Source organism: Propithecus coquereli, unplaced genomic scaffold, assembly GCF_000956105.1.
Source record: "Propithecus coquereli isolate 6110/MARCELLA unplaced genomic scaffold, Pcoq_1.0 Scaffold299, whole genome shotgun sequence".
In the NCBI taxonomy this organism is placed as follows: Eukaryota; Metazoa; Chordata; class Mammalia; order Primates; family Indriidae; genus Propithecus; species Propithecus coquereli.
In genome coordinates, this window is record NW_012148607.1 from 1,952,752 (window position 1) to 1,969,894 (window position 17,143).

At 40.5% G+C, this 17,143-nt stretch overlaps 2 protein-coding genes across 3 annotated transcripts in view; one reads left to right on the top strand and one right to left on the bottom strand.

Annotated features, from left to right (window-relative positions):
- Positions 1–699: 699 nt before the first annotated feature.
- TMEM69 (transmembrane protein 69) lies at positions 700–4,989 on the bottom strand. 2 transcript variants are annotated; one of them, XM_012649035.1, is made up of 3 exons: positions 4,387–4,443; positions 2,732–2,871; positions 700–1,423 (listed from the first exon to the last, which is right to left on the bottom strand). In XM_012649035.1, exons 2-3 carry the CDS (start codon positions 2,771–2,773, stop codon positions 710–712), a joined length of 756 nt encoding a protein of 251 aa, XP_012504489.1. In that variant the 5' UTR covers positions 2,774–2,871; positions 4,387–4,443; the 3' UTR covers positions 700–709. The 2 variants fall into 2 exon arrangements, with proteins under 2 accessions (XP_012504489.1, XP_012504490.1); XM_012649036.1 differs by lacking the exon at positions 4,387–4,443 and adding an exon at positions 4,960–4,989 and having other exon boundaries at positions 706–1,423.
- Positions 4,990–6,104: 1,115 nt separating this feature from the next.
- Positions 6,105–17,143, top strand: part of GPBP1L1 (GC-rich promoter binding protein 1-like 1) — a 49,249-nt gene continuing 38,210 nt past the window's right edge. Inside the window, exon 1 of the mRNA XM_012648919.1 lies at positions 6,105–6,246. The gene's annotated coding sequence lies outside the window, so the exon portion shown is untranslated. The remainder of the gene's footprint in view (positions 6,247–17,143) is intronic.

The following is a 17,143-nucleotide window of genomic DNA, read 5'->3' on the forward strand; positions in this document are numbered from 1 at the left end:
GGTAATTCTACTTGTATCTCTTTAACTGGTGGCTTTTTTATTTTAAATATTTTTGACCAGCTGGTATTACATTTGGTGATAAGAAGTTGCATCTATACCATGCCAAATATCCTGATTAAAAACTGGAAAATGTGTCCACCATTTTTTTCAAACATGGCTCTCCCTCAGGACACTGCTCCCTTCTGACTTTAGAGCCATAGATCCTTTCAGCTCTTATAACTGGGTTATATCAGGTAAAAAAAAGCTTGGACATGCATTTCCCAGGGACAACTGCTGTGAAAACTCCATGCTGGAACTACCTTTTATTTTCAGATACTCATGGATATGAGGTTTTCCTCTTGAAGTGGGAGAATGTGTGTGTTCATTTTAATGATCATAAGACTCTAACAAAGGGGATTTTTCATCTTTATTTTATATTTTTCAAGACAATTAAAACATTGAAATGTTTAAGTGGGTGACTATAAAAAGTCTGAATGAAAACTAACCTAATATGAGATGAAAAGCATTTGTCAGGGATTTTCAAACTCTTGCTTAAGTACTTGCTATGGAATAAGGATTTCTAGAAATGAAAAACCATCTGTGAAGAACAAATTGCCATTGGTGGGGGGAAAAAAAGAGCCAAACAGAAGTAGGAAAAGGTGATGACAAAATACAACCTTATGAGGCTTACAGCCAGCATACTAATATCATCTACAATGTAGTTTTATAGTTATTCTACTTGACCAGGTCTCTTAGGTCCTTTCTCTGGATAAATATTTTTAACTAGTAAGGTGACTACAAATGAAAAAAAGGCTAATAAGGTGACTACTATCCTCAGGGCTTTGAACCAGTTGGGATAATGTGGCAGGAGAAAAAGTTCAAGGTGTAATGCTACCCCCAAACCTATTATTACCGTGACTATGGCTTCACTGAGTCTTTCAGAAATAAGGAAGGCAAACCATGAAAACAGAAGAGGAGCTGTACTATTAGCTAAATTAAGATAATCTGGTTTGGCTGGACTACCTTCTGGCAGAGCAAAACCCCATCGGACCCCTCCCAAGAAAGATAGGAAACTGGCTCCATAAGCCATCTGAGTAAAAGCTAATACAGGGATATAAGTCTTTGTCATCAGCATAAACAATGGTGGAGCAATGAAGGGGATTAGTCCTGCCAAAGCTACATATAATGCTGGCTTTGGGCTGTCAGGCAGGTAAGTGATGGTACTTGGTGGCCTGGCTGGAAGTACTACTTGCTTCTGCTTCTTCTTAAAGCTGCATGGGGATGTATGATAGCATTGTGTCTTGCTCATACACACTGGAAAGGATGACAAAAGCCAAGGCCTTGGAAACCAAGGGGAAAAGTTCTGCTGGAGAGATGTCTTGAGAGAAAGTGTATCTGTTTTCCTGATGGCTCCTAGTCCCATCGGGAAAAGGTACTTCAGCCTCTACAAAGAAAATAGAACCAGACCATAATTTACTTATGAAATTTGAGTTAAGTAACATTTGAATATATTATACAAAGATACCATATCCTGATTTATATTCTGATGCCATTTTAAACGTTTTTCCTTTTTTGTGAGACTAGGAAGACAAAATTAAAAAAATACATATCACCAGATTTTAGTAAATCCCAATATGAAACAATAAAAAAAAAGCAAACGAACAAGTCTGCTTTCTGTTAGCACATCAAACTGTACAGAAAGGCTGAATTGACTACAGATGTTATTGCTGATAAGAGTATTAAACAGTTATATAACATGTAAAAGAAACTACTGAATACAAACCAATGATATATTTCAACCAACCACTAATCTCATCCTATGAGAGAAATATCTGAAAGAGGAGCAGGTAAAGACTAGATCTTTAGCAGCTGGCCTTCTAAACTGACACTTCTATTTACAACTTACAAAAGCAGCAGCACTGATTACTATGAGAATGCTATTTTATATATATATATAAAAGAAATCTACCTTCCAATTTAGCTTTATAAACACTGCATACTTTTCATAGCTCCATGCCTTTGTACATGTCTCTGCCTAGAATTCTAGTTCTTACTAGTTTTCTATTTAGGGAACTTACCTCATCTTTCAAAATCCAGCTTAAAGCTTTCCTTAACCCCTTTCCAGTCTGATTTAATACTGCTATAGTAAATACCCTATGCACATTTCCATCATAATTCTTCTCACAGTGAATTAAAATTGTGTTTACTTGTCTTTGTCTCAGATTTCAGAGCCAGGACCATTTTTTTTTCCTTTGCCTTTAAAAAAAAATCCCCAGTGCCTTTCACTGTACAAGGCCAAAGTAATAACCTTTCCTGCAGATTTCTGTGTTTTATTTAGTGAGCAGATGCCAGACTGCAACTAAAGTGTTGGATGAAAGAAAAAAACACAAGTTATTTAAGAATCTTGGTGATTCCTCAAACATGCTAGGAATGATCTCATCTTGGGACCTTTTCTTATTTTGTCTCTATTTGGAATGCTCTTCCCTCAGCTACCTGCATGGCCTATTCTCTTATTTCTGATCACCCTATTTCTAAGTGCAATCCTACATTTATTCTTGATCTTCCCTATTCCCCTTTCCTGCTTTATAGTTCTCCAAAACACTTACCACTTGACATATTAAATATTTTACCCAACTCTTTCTCCCCTTACCTGAATACATGAGGATAAGGACTTTTGTCTTTTTCACTGCTACTGTGCTACCCTGAGCACTGCTTGGCAAATTGTGCTCAAATATTTGCTAAATAAACCAACCTTTGAAGATGCTTGAGAAAACTTCTGGATGAAGTGAAGCATACTGGGCACTATTTAAAGTCTTGCTCAGGAAGATGCCAGGCAGTTCTGATTAACGTATTTTTACAGCTAAGTAGATGGGCTGAATCAGAAGCATGTTGCTGTGTATAAAACAAGATGTCACTTAATTTTCCTCATTTTATACATTAATTTTTAACAGTAGTAACTCATGAAGAATTTCTCACATATAACACAATTTCCTTTGAAAAGAATCATTAATGTTTTCAAAGTATCAGTAACATAGTAAGGAAATACATCTTTTCCTCCCTTGAACTGTTCTTTCAGCATTGGTTGTCTGGTGTAACAGAAAGAGTAATGCACAGAGACAAAAGATCTGTATTTTACAAGCACCTCCACCTCTTCCTAGCTGTGTGACATTGCGCAAATTGCTCGAGTGTCAGTTTTCTCTTCTTTAAAACTGAAGGTCTTCTGAATAGCATTTTTGTCAGATTTTTTTTAAAGAAGGAAAAATATCTGAAAGTCATAGCTTCTCTGTTCCCCTTTTTTCTCCTTAGTTATCTACTTTGGGGCTTAAGCGTTTACAGCTCAAAATAATGACAGTAGCTGCCAATACACCTTAGCTGTGAACCAGGCACTGTATGTGTTTTATATGCATCAACTCATTTAATGCTCACAATAACCTCATCAACTTGGTACTGTGAGATAGAACAGTCTAGTGTCAAAATCTTGGTGGGAATCCTGGCTTTACCATTTATTAGCTGTGGGACTTTGAACAAGTTATTTAAACTTGCAGTTCATTCACCTTTGAAATAAAGATAACAACTACATCATAGGATTGATGTAAAATTTAATAAGTTAATATATGTAAAGAGTTGAGAACTGTAAGCACACAAAGTAAGCACCTTACACAGGAAAGACTGGTTAAGAAATCTATCTAATGTAAGCAGCTGAATGAGAATATGAATCCAGATTTGACAATCCCATTAAGCAGGAGAAAGAGGTGTCTAAAAGACAAAATCTACAGTTACTGCTTAATTAAAAAAATAAATTTAGTGAACTAATTTCCTGATCACAGATATTAGGGCTGGGTCGAGAAATCCTGTATACCAATGTCTTTATTCTACACCTAAGGAATCAAGTAGAGAGAGGTAAGTTATCCCAGGCCTCCGAGTAGCGTTTAGACCACACTCACCTCCTCAACCCTCCGGACTCCCAGACTAAAATATTCACAGAGCCCACCCATCGCTTTTGCTCAAAATCACTTTGTTCGTGAAGACTTCTGGGACCACTCCATTTAAAAGCTCACCCCTCCCCTCCATCTTCAGGAACCCCCTATCCACTGTAGCACGTACTTTCCAACTCAGTGGTATTAAAGTGAAAAGTGATAGGCTAAGGGCCAGGGACAGCAGGTGGTACGGGGATTAAGGACACAAACCTAAGGGTTAATCTGCCCGATTTAGATGAAAACACCAATATTCCGACTGCCCCAGTAAAAAAAGATCGGCAACCAGCCTCGAACCGTCTGATAAAGGGGGGCGGAGTTTAGGCACCAGTGTCTTTGGGAAACCTAGCCCGACAGTGCCCACGTCTCCAATTTACGACCAACCCTTGGTGTCCCTTTCCCAACCTGCACTTGCGATGGCCCTGATACTTACTTGCCACAGTCGCGCGGGAAGGTGGAAAGCTAAGTTGCAAGAACAGCGCTACACTCACGGAAGACACTTCCGGCAAGTGGATTTAGACAACCCCCCCACTTCCTGATTACTGAAAAAAAATGAGTCCGGGTGGGAACTTGACCTGTGCTAACTGGTTCCCACGCTTGGCTTTCTGTTTAGGGGCCATTCTTTTAAAAATCTTAATTCTAGTTTAAGTCAGATGTTGAACAGGTACCTGAACGGTCCTTGACTCTCTAAGTCCAGAGTTTCCAGCCAGCAGAATCTGCCCGGGATCTGAAGAGTGATGATGGCGGAGGAAGGTAAGAGACTTGGGAGTTTAACCCAAGGGTGACTTGGCCAAATTGCTTGCCATCTCTAGAACTAATTTTTTACTTTCTAAAACAACAGGGCTTACAAGACCCGTGGGGCACATCTCACTCCGCATTTCGGTCCTTAACTGCTAATATTATTTAAAGGGAGAGGGGAGGCCAGTTTCTATAATACTTCCATTCTCACTGCTACGACCTAGAAACTCCATTAAGTAATAAAGAGCACAAGGGGCAGGATTTTCACCTCCATGAAAGCTGTGGTGATAAAAGCCTTGGGCTTGGGGGTAGAAAGTCAGATCATTCCTCCTGCCATCCTCCGCTTTATTTCTCAGCTGTGTGGCCTTGGGTAAGTCCATTCTCGCCTCTGGGCCTCTTGTTTCACAGTCGGTCAAAGGAAATGGTAATTTGAATGTCTTTCCCTCTCTAAAGGTAAAACTGAAAACAAGTAATAGATCTCAGAGGCCCACGACAGCCAGTTCTTTCATCCCTCCAGATTCTAGATAGAGTCCTGATTGCCAGCCTTCATATGGTTTAGCTTTCCAAGACGGATGGGGCCACAGTTAAGTCTTCACAGTAGTACCTTTTAGACGAGCTAGGCTTTCACTTTTCTTTCATTCTCTGTCATGGCAGCACCGCCCCTTCTCCTCCTGCGATACCCAATGAGACTTCGGGTAGGACGGCTTCTTAGCACTGCCAAAGGCGCAGACTCTGGCCAAAACCCGCCTGGCGCTGAAGCAGAGGCGTGGCGCCTCCCCTCCCTAGGAACTACCACTCCCAGCGGGTACCGCGGCCGACCCAGCCGCGCAGGCCTCCGGAGCCGGGCCGTGTGGTCCGCTGGGGATTGGAGTCTCAACGACGCGCACACGTGAAGGAGCGGAAGGTGGGAAGGGGTCGGAAAACACATTCTTCCGAAAGTGGTTTGCTAGTACTCGTAGAAGTAGTTTGGGGACGCGTGCTTGCCCACATGCGGGTTGTGGGAGGGTGAAGAAAAAAGGGGCGGGGAAGAATGGGTACACATAAACACACCCATCCACTCATTCGCACGCGCCCAGGCCTTAGTATTGGGCAGGGAAGTACTAAACGGGGCTTGTCGCCGTCCTTCAAGCAGCGCGAGGAAAGGCAGAGGCTTCAACTCCGCAGGGGGGCAGGGGCGAGCACACGCCGCCTGGAGCCAAGTTGAAGGGAACCCGGGTTGGGACAAGGCATAACCGCCGTTCGCGCGGCCGAACGTTGGCAGCGTGGGGCGCCGGCGTCCTCGGCGGGGGTCACGGGAGCAGGTCCCTTGCGCATGCGCGCGCTCCTGCAAGTGGGTGTGTGTGAGGCGGGGTCGGAGGGGGAGGCGGGGGGCAGTGCTGGTCGTCGCTCCTCCTCCTTCACCCGCTGTGCCCCTTCTGGGCCTTGTGGGCCGGGCAGCCATTTTGGGAAGAGCTTTGTTATGGTTGTGGGCTAGCCACCTCTGCCGGGTCGAGAAGCTGGGGACGCGTCCTCAGACTCCGCGTCTCGTCCCTGGCCGTAGCCCGGCCGCTGCCCGGTGAGTGGGAGTTCGGGACAACAGGACAATAGGGGAGTCGTCCCAGCGCGGGGCTCCGCCCGGAGCCTAACCGACCAGCTGTTAAAACTAGTTGAAAGAAGCTCTCACACAGGTGGTTGGGTGTAGGTCCGACCGGAGAGGGGCGAGCAGAGCCCACGGGTCGAAAACATCGGCACCGGGCACCCTCCTACCCCCGTGCGTGGAGATTTGCACGCGAGCGTCGCCGCGGCTCTGCGAGAGCGCTCCTGCTTCAACTTTGGTCTTCGGGTCGGAACGCTCACCTGCGGCTCTTTGGCTCCTCTCCAAGCAATCCGGCTTGGTTGGTGCTGCTTGAGTGGTTTGGTTTACGGGTTTCTTTTTCTTTCGTCCTCAAAGTGAGAGCTAAGGGCTTTTGTTTTCCTTCGAAGGAAAACCTAAGGAGGAAAAAGTCGTGTGAGTCAAATGTGGGGTAGCTGAGGGGAAAAGAGTTTTAACCCCCGGAGTTCCGGTTCTCGGTGGTAGTGAGGCGTTTTTCTTTAGGTTAAGTGTATTCAATGTCTACCGTCTGTCCTCTCTTGAACAAAAAAACCCAAAACTGGTCGATCCTGAAATGTTTTAACGAGTATTTTTTTTTCTGTTTCAAATCTACTTCTCCCCAACTTGTGAAATTAAAAGAAAGGCTGAATCTAAAATGGCTGTAACTTGGGGAAGTGCACTGCCCTTCGGTAACTTAAATACATTAATGTATTAAAATTTTAGTCTTTTCCCCTGTGGGGGCATTAACTGAATCTTTTGGTCTTTTTGCTATTGGGATCTTATCTTTAACACTCCTTTTGCTGGGTGTAAACAAAGTTCAGGCTCACAAAGTTTGCTTACTCCCAAAAGTTTGCATAAGTATGGGTGGGGTGCGGTTTTTTTTTTTGGTTGTTTGGGTAGTTGCTTATAGTTTTGAAATTGTGCTGTGGTGTCAATTCTATCTGCCAACTTTGTGCTCTGAGGTTGGCTTGTCATATTTGTTGAAATACTTGTTTTTAACTTTGATATTTATTGCTTACCAGGAAAACAACGGAGTTAATGGTGGTTCATAGTTTACTATACTAACTAGTCACGTCCCTGTGTGAACCCCATCCGAGAGTAAAGTGATTAGTAGTCCTCAGTAGGCTTAAATTTGTAATTTGGTCGACTGCTGATCTTTTCCAAGGTCTTCGATATCTAATATTTGAAAGGAAAATAGGGTGCTTTTAAGTTTGGGACATTTACTAGAATAGTGTAAGACATTTTAACGGGTGAAAACCTACATTCGGTGTGGAGTGCCTGATTGTTGTGCCCTTTTAAACAAAAGGCTGTCTTAATCGATTTTTTGAAGCCAGTAAATCCAGAAGTTTTAACTAAACAAAAAGCATCAATTGGAAACGAAAAACAGTAAATTTCAGTGTTTGGAAAGTGCTTGAGTTTCATGTTGCAATCTGTTTAAACGATAAAATAATGAAATGCTACTTGTGAATGAGAACTTTGAAATTAATAATAAACTGTCATCTTTCTTAGGGAATTAGTTTCCGTGTACCTTTCTACATTTTTCAAACACAAAAGTTTATTTTTGTCAATTCTCCTAGAGATTTTTTGTTCTTAAATTATTTTGGTGGTTTTACAGGAAAAACATTTGAAGTTTCTAATTGGAATTGCAAGTTAGTTGCTTTGTGTTTTGTCATTGTTGACTACTGGACTTGGGTGAGACCTTACTTTTAATTTAATTCCATGTTTTTTTTGGAGGGGGTACTCAGAATACTTTTGTATGTGCTGAAATAAACATTCTTTCAATTGATTCTGGATGCTGTCTTATCAGAGCTCTTGAAATTTGAGGGGGTAAATGTTGGGGAGCCTTCTTTATTTTGAGTGAATTCAGTTTACCAGATTTCTCATCAGTGGCTGTTTGAAAGCTTAGCTGCGGAGGGCACATTCAACTGTTTTAATGAGTTTGGAATGATAAGAAATCTGGGGTACATTTCTGCGTATAATTGTTTTTCCTTTTTTGCATGGGCAATCTTTGTATATAATTCATTTTTAACGCTTACTTAAGTATAAAACACAATCGTGAATCATACTTGAGCAGATTGCTTATCTTTGTTTTATGGTTATAATTCTAATGTGCCAGGGACTGTTGCTTAAAGTGCTTTATATTTATTATTTACTTATGTGAGTAGATATTGTTTTATCCCCCATTTTATTGTTGAGGAAAATGAGTCCAGAGACTTACTCAACTAGTAGATAACAGAGCCTGTATTCAAATTTAGACGATCTGTTGTGCTTAACTGTTAAGGTTGCTGCCTTTAAACATAAAAGTAAGACTATTGGTCTAAAGATGAAAGGCACAAAAAACTTTTAAGGGATCCCAACTAAAAAAAGTAGTTGATGAAAAAGGCAAATTTTGGTGTATTTACAATTTTTTAGATAGATGAGGGGGGAAATCTAGGTGGTGGAGAGATAACATGTTACCTCAAAAGTGGCTATAGTTGCTGTTGTCTGGAATTTAACATGTGGTTTTGCTATTGGAGACTTCACTGCCCAAGATACTTCTAAATCAGACCCTGATTGCTCTTTGCCACTGAAATCTACCCAAAACAAAACTGCCTACAATCAGTCTTGAACAATAGGTCAGTAGAGAAACTGAACTTCTTTTGTCCACAGGTATAGCTTAACTAATGAGGTAGGTATTTTCCTAAGGTTATGTAAATTCAATTTTTATAGGTGATTTCAAATATACTAGGCAAATATTTACAGGAGCCTATTTTCCTTTACTAAAATAAACAATCAGCCTTTATTCGATCTGTTCAGCCAGTTATTTTTCATCTTTCAGGCCAAACAGCTCAATAATTCATTTTTTTAAGAAGCACTGAAGCTGTACTATGGTGCCACTTTTAGTGTACTAGAGGGTGGGACTATCTGGATGAGCATAAAACATTATTCCTACCATCAGAGAACTTTACAGTTTAATAGATAAGCACAAAAATACTCGCAGAATAACAACATAGAAAGCCATCTTTTTAAAAGGAGTTGATTTTAACATACTCCTTAGGTTCACCTTCCTTTTGTAAACTACTTTGCCTTTTGTTAACCAAACTTCAGGCTAGAGAATCACCAGCATGAATATGTTTTAGTACTGTGTTTCTCAGCAGTAGGTTTGTGTGGAATAAGAAATTTTTTTTCCAGAAAAGTCTTATTCATTTAAGTTTGGCTATATTTGCATTTAGCTTCTAAACTCTATTTCTGCTTATCATAAGTTTAAATTTTCAGTATATAAAAAATTCTTACCTGAACTATTACTATCCTTGAAGTTCATAAGCATGTAGAAAAGTTGGTTTGGGGGGGCGCCTTGGTTAATTTTAAGGTAGAGCTATTTCAGTTTTTGTGCTTGTTGTAAATTACTTTTTAATTAGTCTTACCAGTTATGACAGAAAGGGGAATGGGAACCGTTTATTGTGGGCTTCATAAGCTAGATGCTGTAATACAGTCCAATATATATAATCTCATTCCTTACAACACTTGTTTAAAATAGGTATCAACCCTTCTACAAGTGAGTATATACAGAGGTTCCAAGAAGCTAAGTAATTTGGGTGATATAATGTCTGATCATAGTAAGCTCTTCATGACTGTTAAATGAAATTCTGTTTAATGAACATTCTCTTACACACTAAACCAGCAAAATTCTGTGAAATCCGAACAGATTTGTTGCACATGGAGTGGTGTTTTTCTTTCTTAGATATTACTTTCCTGTTGACTTTTCTAATTCATTTGACTCAGGATCTGGGTCCCACACACTGCAATTGGCTGACATTCTTTTAAGCCTCTTTTATTTTTTGTGTTTCTCAGATTTTTTCCTTGCACTTTGTTAAGGAAACCAGGTCATTTGTTCTGCAGAGTTTCCCACATTCTAGATTTTCCTGATTCCCTGTGAATTGGTAGTTGGATATAGAGGCTTAGACTGAGATTTGATTTTGGGGGTAGGGAGGAGTGAGAAGACTAACTTCAAAGGTGATTCTGTGTATTTGGGGATTTTTATTTTCTGTCGTTCAGTAGTTCTCATATCATTTTCCTGCAGTCTCCCTTTGAGCAACAGAGAGTAACTGTATGCATTATTTGTTTGTTTGTTTGTTTTGAGACAGAGTCTCACTCTGTTGCCTGGGCTAGCGTGCTGTGGCGTCAGTCAGCCTGGCTCGCAGCAACCTCAAACTCCTGGGCTCAAGCGATCCTATTGCCTCAGCCTCCCGAGTAGCTGGGACTACAGGCATGTGCCACCATGCCCGGCTAATTTTTTCTGTATATATATTTTTAGTTGGCCAGATCATTTCTTTCTATTTTTTAGTAGAGACGGGGTCTCCCTCTTGCTCATGCTGGTCTCGAACTCCTGACCTTGAGTGATCCACCCACCTCGGCCTCCCAGGGTGCTAGGATTACAGGTGTGAGCCACCGCGCCTGGCCTTGTATGCATTATTTATCCTCCTCTAATATGCTCTGTAAAGTGGAGTATTTGGTTTGCTTTGGTGCCCAGTTCACTATTAACTTTTCCAGGTAGTTTCCTGTCTTTTTTTTTTTTTTTTCCTACTTGTGTATTTATTCTATTATAAAACTGAGCTAAGTATGCTAAGTTTCCAGTGCTTTTATTTCCTGGTTTTGGTTACTAATTAATAGCTTTCTCAGCCTATTCAGTCTGAAAATATTTCTCTTTTCAAAACTGGATATTTTTTCCCCTTATTTTTCACCCTTGAACTATTAGGCATTTTATTCTTAACACTTATTGTGTATTCACTATAGGCTAGGCACTATTCTTTTTTTCTCCCCTAGGGAAAACATCCAGGCATTATTCTAAACACTTCACATATATTCATTCATTTAATCATCAGTAATTCAACAATCTCCAAATTACATAGGGATTTGAAGCAAAAGGAGGTGAGATGAAAAGCTAGTACATGGCAGAGCCAACTAGGTCCAGAGTCTGCCTTTTAACTTAAAAGTAATGTTTGGATTGGAAGTAAAGCTTATTGTTAAGATTTTTAGAAAGGCTTGTAAGTAAAATGAACTTAAACAGCATCAATAAAAAGTCTCACGATATAGTAGGTACTACTGTTAGATCACTCAATTATTAAAAGCCATAGTTTTTAAAACTCACAAATAGCTTATTTACTTATATTCATAGGGAATTAGAGCCTTTCAGTGCAGGTGAAACTGTTGTATAAAAATTATCTTTACTGAATGCCTTACTTGTTTGTGGTATTGGGATAGTGGCTTTTGGAGCAATGCCATAAAAACATTTTCGCTGGTTTTACAACTCTGTAGTTTCAGGTACTTGCATAAATCTAATCCATTTAGTTATCTGAATCTTAGAGCCAGAATGTGATGTGTCATATTGCATCAGGTAATAAATGTGCTTCTGTTTGTTTTGTGTTAGGTAGCCTGGGCTCTGAAAGGATTATATCTTGGTCTTATTTTAGCATACTGTTCTTATTCTGAATGCTGTGATTTTTTTAAAACCAGGGGGAGTCAAGGGGGGAGTTTGGTTTACCTTTCCCGCCCTCCCCCCCCCAAAGTCTCACTCTTTTCGCCCTGGGTAGAGTGCAGTGGCGTCATTATAGCTCACTGCAGCCTCCAACTCCTGGGCTCAAGGGATCCTCCTGCCTCAGCCTCCTGAGTAGCTGGGAATACAGGAGTATGCCACCACGCCCAGCTAATTTTTCTATGTTTTTGTAGAGATGGGGTCTTTCTGTATTGCTCAGGCAACGATTCTCCCACCTCAGCCTTCCACAGTGCTGGATTACAGGCTTGAGCCAACATGCTGGCCTGCTTGTGACCTTTGAGTAACAAAGTATTGGAAAGAAGATTACCTGAGAAATCATGGATATAAATGTTACTCTTTAAAATTTTCATACTTTGTGAACTTACTTCTTAGGAAATTTTTTTTTGGAACAATGAAGCAGAAGAAGGCACAGTGATAGAGTCCATTACTAATGGCAAGAGTAGCAGGATTCCTGTGTTGGACATTCTACTAATGGGATGTTAAAATGATCCTTTGAAGCCGGGTGTGGTGGCTCAGGCCTTTAATCCTAGCACTCTGGGAGGCCGAGGCCAGAGGATTGCTTGAGGTCAGGAATTTGAGACCAGCCTGCGCAAGAGTGAGACCCCCATCTCTACTAAAAATAGAAAAATTAGCAGGCATCTTGACCCTTGCCTGTAGTCCTAGCTACTTGGAAGGCTGAGGCAGGAGGATTGCTTGAGCCCAGGAGTTTGAGGTTGCAGTGAGCTGTGATGACGCCACTGCACTCTACCCAAGGCAAAAGAGTGAGACTGTCTCAAAAAATAATAAATAAATAAATGATTCTTTGTTGTTTCTTTTGTCTGTTTACCATTTTAACCCCATTCCAGTATTACCATTTTGTGAATTTTAGCAGAAGAGCATGCTGGAAAGGTCGACTGCACACATTCATGTACCATATAGATACGCTTTCTGTCCTGGAGCCCTGGCAGCTAGAGCTGGGTGGTGTGATCCAAGCTGTGCCAATCAGATGCACTTGACTGGGGACTTGCACCTCAACTGAGATATGCAAAGAAGCAAGGACAGTTTGGAATTCATTCCAGTGGCTGTTGGTGGTGGCAGTGCTAGCTGGGGCAGTTTCCTAAGCAGGCTCTTCCTGTGGCATGACCTTGGCAGTGGTTTTGACTGCTTAGCTTCCTTTGGTTTTTGCACGTTTGCCAAGTCAGGGAGCCTCTCATTCATTCTCTGAACTCCCAGCGTTCTGATAAATTCCTTTTCTGTTAGGCTACCTAAATATGGTTTCTTTTTTTTTTTTTCAACCAAGGACTCCAATTTATACAATTTGCTAATATAATTCCTAGGGGGTTTTATTTTTTACTGCTTTGATTTAGGGGAGTCTCCTAACTCACGAAATGAAAAACTTCCATGAACGTCTTTTTTAAAGACCAGTCTTAGACAAGAACCTTCCCTTTTATCTACTCCCAGTTCCTAAAACCAGTAGTTTTCAACCTTTTAAAATTTATCTGGAGTATGGCCTGGGCATTAGTGGTTTATTGATGTTTCCCCTGTGATTCTTTCTTTTAATAATCCTTTTATAATTACAAAAGCAGGGCCAGGCGCAGTGGCTCACACCTATAATCCTAGCTCTCTGGGAGGCCGAGGCGGGTGGATCGTTTGAGCTCAGGAGTTCAAGACCAGCCTGAGCAAGAGCGAGACCCCATCTCTACTAAAAATAGAAAGAAATTGGCCAAACAACTAAAAATAGAAAAGAAAAAAAAAATTAGCCAGGCATGGTGGCACGTGCCTGTAGTCCCAGCTACCTGGGAGGCTGAGGCAGGAGGATCGCTCAAGACCAGGAGTTTGAGGTTGCTGTGAGCTAGGCTGACGCCACGGCACTCGCCCCAGGCAAGAGAGTGAGACTCTGTCTCAAAAAAATAAAAAATAAAAAAATAACAATTACAAAAGCAGGCCAAGTGCTGTGGCTTCAGCCTGTAATCCTTTTTGGGAGGCTGAAGTGGGAGGATTGCATAAAGTCAGCAGTTCGAGACCAGCCTGGTCAACATAGTGAGACTCTGTCTCTACAAAAAGTTGGTTTGTTTTTGAGATAGAGTCTCACTCTGGCTAGAGTGCAATGATATGATCATAGCTCACTGCAGCCTCAAACTCTTGGGCTGGAGCGATCCTCCTGCCTCAGCCTCCCAAGTAGGTGGGACTACAGGTATGCACCACCATGCCCTGCTAATTTTTCTGTTTTTTGTAGAGATGGGGTCTTGCTCAGGCTGGTCTGGAACTCCTGGCCTCAAGTGATCCTCTTGCCTCGGCCTCCCAAAGTGCTGGGATTACAGGCGTGAGCCGCCGTGCCCGGCCTCTATTCTTATTTTACTAAAATGAGCTCCACTCGCTTTTTTTAGTTGGTGATGCCCACTTTCTGTGTGAGTAAATGTTCATTTCCTCTAATGTCCAGGTGCTATTCAAATTTCCCCAGCTGATCCAAAAAATGTTCATTACAGCTAGCCAAACCATTATCTGATCCAGGACCTTGTTGCATATAAGTTTAATTTCCCTATATCTCTTTAAGGTAGTCTGGCCCTTATTTTTCAATGACACTGAGACTGTTACTTATCCCATAAATGATTTTGTACAATTGCATCCTTGTGGTATCATTTAGCTTGTTCCTTTTTTTAATTCCTGTATTTTTCTCTAAAGTTTACAGCTAAAAGCGTGATGGATTCACATGTGAACATTTTTGGCTAGAATACAGCACACCTATTCCTCATTTTTCACCATACTATAAAACACATGGTAATGCTAAAATTGATTCTGGTTAAGGTGATGGTAATCCTGTCTGTATATTAAACAGTCAGTCTTCCCTCTTGAAACAAGAAACTAATTTGCATGGTGTTACCTTGCCACAAAAAAATTTCCTAGTCCCTTGTCAATCATTGGTCTTAAAATTTTTTTCGAACAGCTATGATTTTGAGCTGTAATTTATGTAACAAAATTCACTGACTTAAAGTGTACAATGTACCAACCTGAGCAACATAGGGAGACCATGTCTCTACCAAAAAAAGAAAAATTTTTTTTTTAATTAGTACGCCTGTAATCCCAGCTACTTGGGAGGCTAAGGCAGGGGGATCACTTGAGCTCAGGAATTTGAGGTTGTGGTGAGCTGTGATGCCATTCCATTCTAGCCCAGGCAACAGCAAGACCTTGTCTCAAAAAAAGTACAGTTCAGTGGGTTTTAGTATATTAAGAGTTGTGCAACCATTGCCACTAATTTTAGAACATTTTCACCACTCCAGAGAGAAACCCTGTAATGATTAGCAGTTACCTTCCCCCCGTTCCTCTCTAGCTGTAGACAACCACTAATCTACTTTCTGTCTCTTTGGATTTGCCTGTAAATAGAATATAATATGTGGTCTTTTGTGTCTGGCTTCTTTCATGTAGTATAATATTTTCAAGGGTCATCCATGTTGTATGTATCAGTATTTCTTGTGGTCATGTATGATTAGGACTGGTGGGTCCTAGAGGTTTCACCACCTCAGCTTGTATTTTGCCAAACTGTTTTCCAAAGTGATTGGGTACCAGTTTACACCCCCACCAGCAATGTATGAGAATTCTTTGTTTGTTCCTGATCTTCATCAACATTTGATAGTGTCCATATTTTTTTCTTTGACAGTTTGGTAGTTGTGTAATAGTATCTCATGATTTAATTCAGATTTTAAGAGTATGAATTAATGAGTAATTCAAGGTAATGTTTTATGTTGTGCTTTATTATTTCAGAGCACTGCACATGAATTCTCTCGAGCACCTCTTATGGGTAATATATTAAATATCCAGAATTATTTTTGGCAGAAATACCATTGTTGTCATTGAGTTTGTAGTAGAAATTGAAATTTATTTTTTTTGTTTATTGGACTCCAGTTATATAATAGCAGAAGTCACATACCAATATTAAGAACCATGATATTAAGTATTAATAGACAAAAATGCTGTAGTGGAAAAAAATCTTAAGGTATTCACTGAAAGACATGCTCCAATTTCATGTCCTTCAAAAATTCTTAAAGAGGAATTTATCTCTTCTGGAGTTAAAATAAGTAGTACTAAAGTAGAAAATGGCTTTGGGCTTTCCTATGCTGAAATAGCAACATGAGAAGTAAGCAAGGGACCAATAACCCTTGAGTTCTCTTTATTGAGGATTTAGGAGAGAATTTTAAGGACAGTTAGGAAGTGAGTAGAGACTACTTTAGGGTTACACAGTCCTCTGGAGGAAGTGAAAGTGGTAGGCGTTTAAACCTATGTAGCTTTCTTTTCAAATCATGAGATTTTGAAAGGAAATATTAGGGCTAGTATATCTGAAGGTACACAGATTATAGTTTTAGGATCTGCATCTAAGGAATAGGAATGCTCAGGGACAGCTCCTTTAAGAAGAGTACAATGAAGGCAATACTAATTGATGGAATTTTCAACATCTCCTAAAAATGTGATCATTTATTGGGCACCCAGTATAGACCCTGTCTGTAAGAAGAGATTATCCCTTTCACTATTAATCCCTACCAAGTGTGTCCCATTTGTAAGAGAGATGAATAAGTAAAAATGTAAAGTATTGTGATGTGTGCTTAGTATGGTATGTACATGCTATAATGCTTCATGAAGCAAGAATTTAAGTCACCCGCTTAGAGACCTGAAGCCTTCAAAATGAATGAAATGGTGAAAAGTACAGAGAAACAAAAGAAGATCTGCATGGAAACATTTAAGGAACCGTGATAAAAGAAAGGAAAAATGTCAGAATAGAAGTGTAGGTGCTTCTTGATTTATGTCTCAGTAAACCCATTGTAAGTTGAAAATGCTTTTAATATACCTAACCTACCAAACATCATAGGTTAGCCTAGCCTCCGTTAAACATGCTCAGAACACCTACATTAGCTTACAGTTGGGCAAAGTCTTAAATTGAACCATGGGAAGTTGGGGACTGTCTGTAATCACAGGGTAGGGAAAAAACCAGGATATCTTAATGCAGGAGTTGCTGCTCATTCTGTTCCCTGACAGATTTCACCAGCCCTTTGTGATTATTATCAATGCAAGATTGCCAATTTTTCTTCTTTTTTAAGATTTGTCCTTTTCCCTAAGATTTGTTTTTCTTTTATGCCATATTGCCTTTTCTTTTCTTTTCTTTTTTTTTATTTCAGCATATTATGGGGGTACAGGTGTTTAGGTTATGTATGTTGCCCTTGTCTTCCCCTCCCCCCTTTTCTTCTCTTTTTTTTGAGACAGGGTCTCTCTGTATTGCTCATGCTAAAGTGCCGTGGCATCAGCCTAGCTCACAGCAACCTCAAACTCCTGGGCTCAAGCGATCCTCCTGCCTCAGCCTCCCGGGTAGCTGGGACTGCAGGC

What these genes read in the sequence shown, in the direction of transcription:
- TMEM69 (XM_012649035.1), bottom strand. Translation starts at nt 2,773, where the DNA reads ATGCTTCACTTCATCCAGAAGTTTTCTCAAGCATCTTCAAAG. An exon ending in TTTCTCAAGCATCTTCAAAG is followed by an intron (nt 1,424 to 2,731) that starts GTTGGTTTATTT and finishes TTTTCTTTGTAG; the next exon opens with AGGCTGAAGTACCTTTTCCC.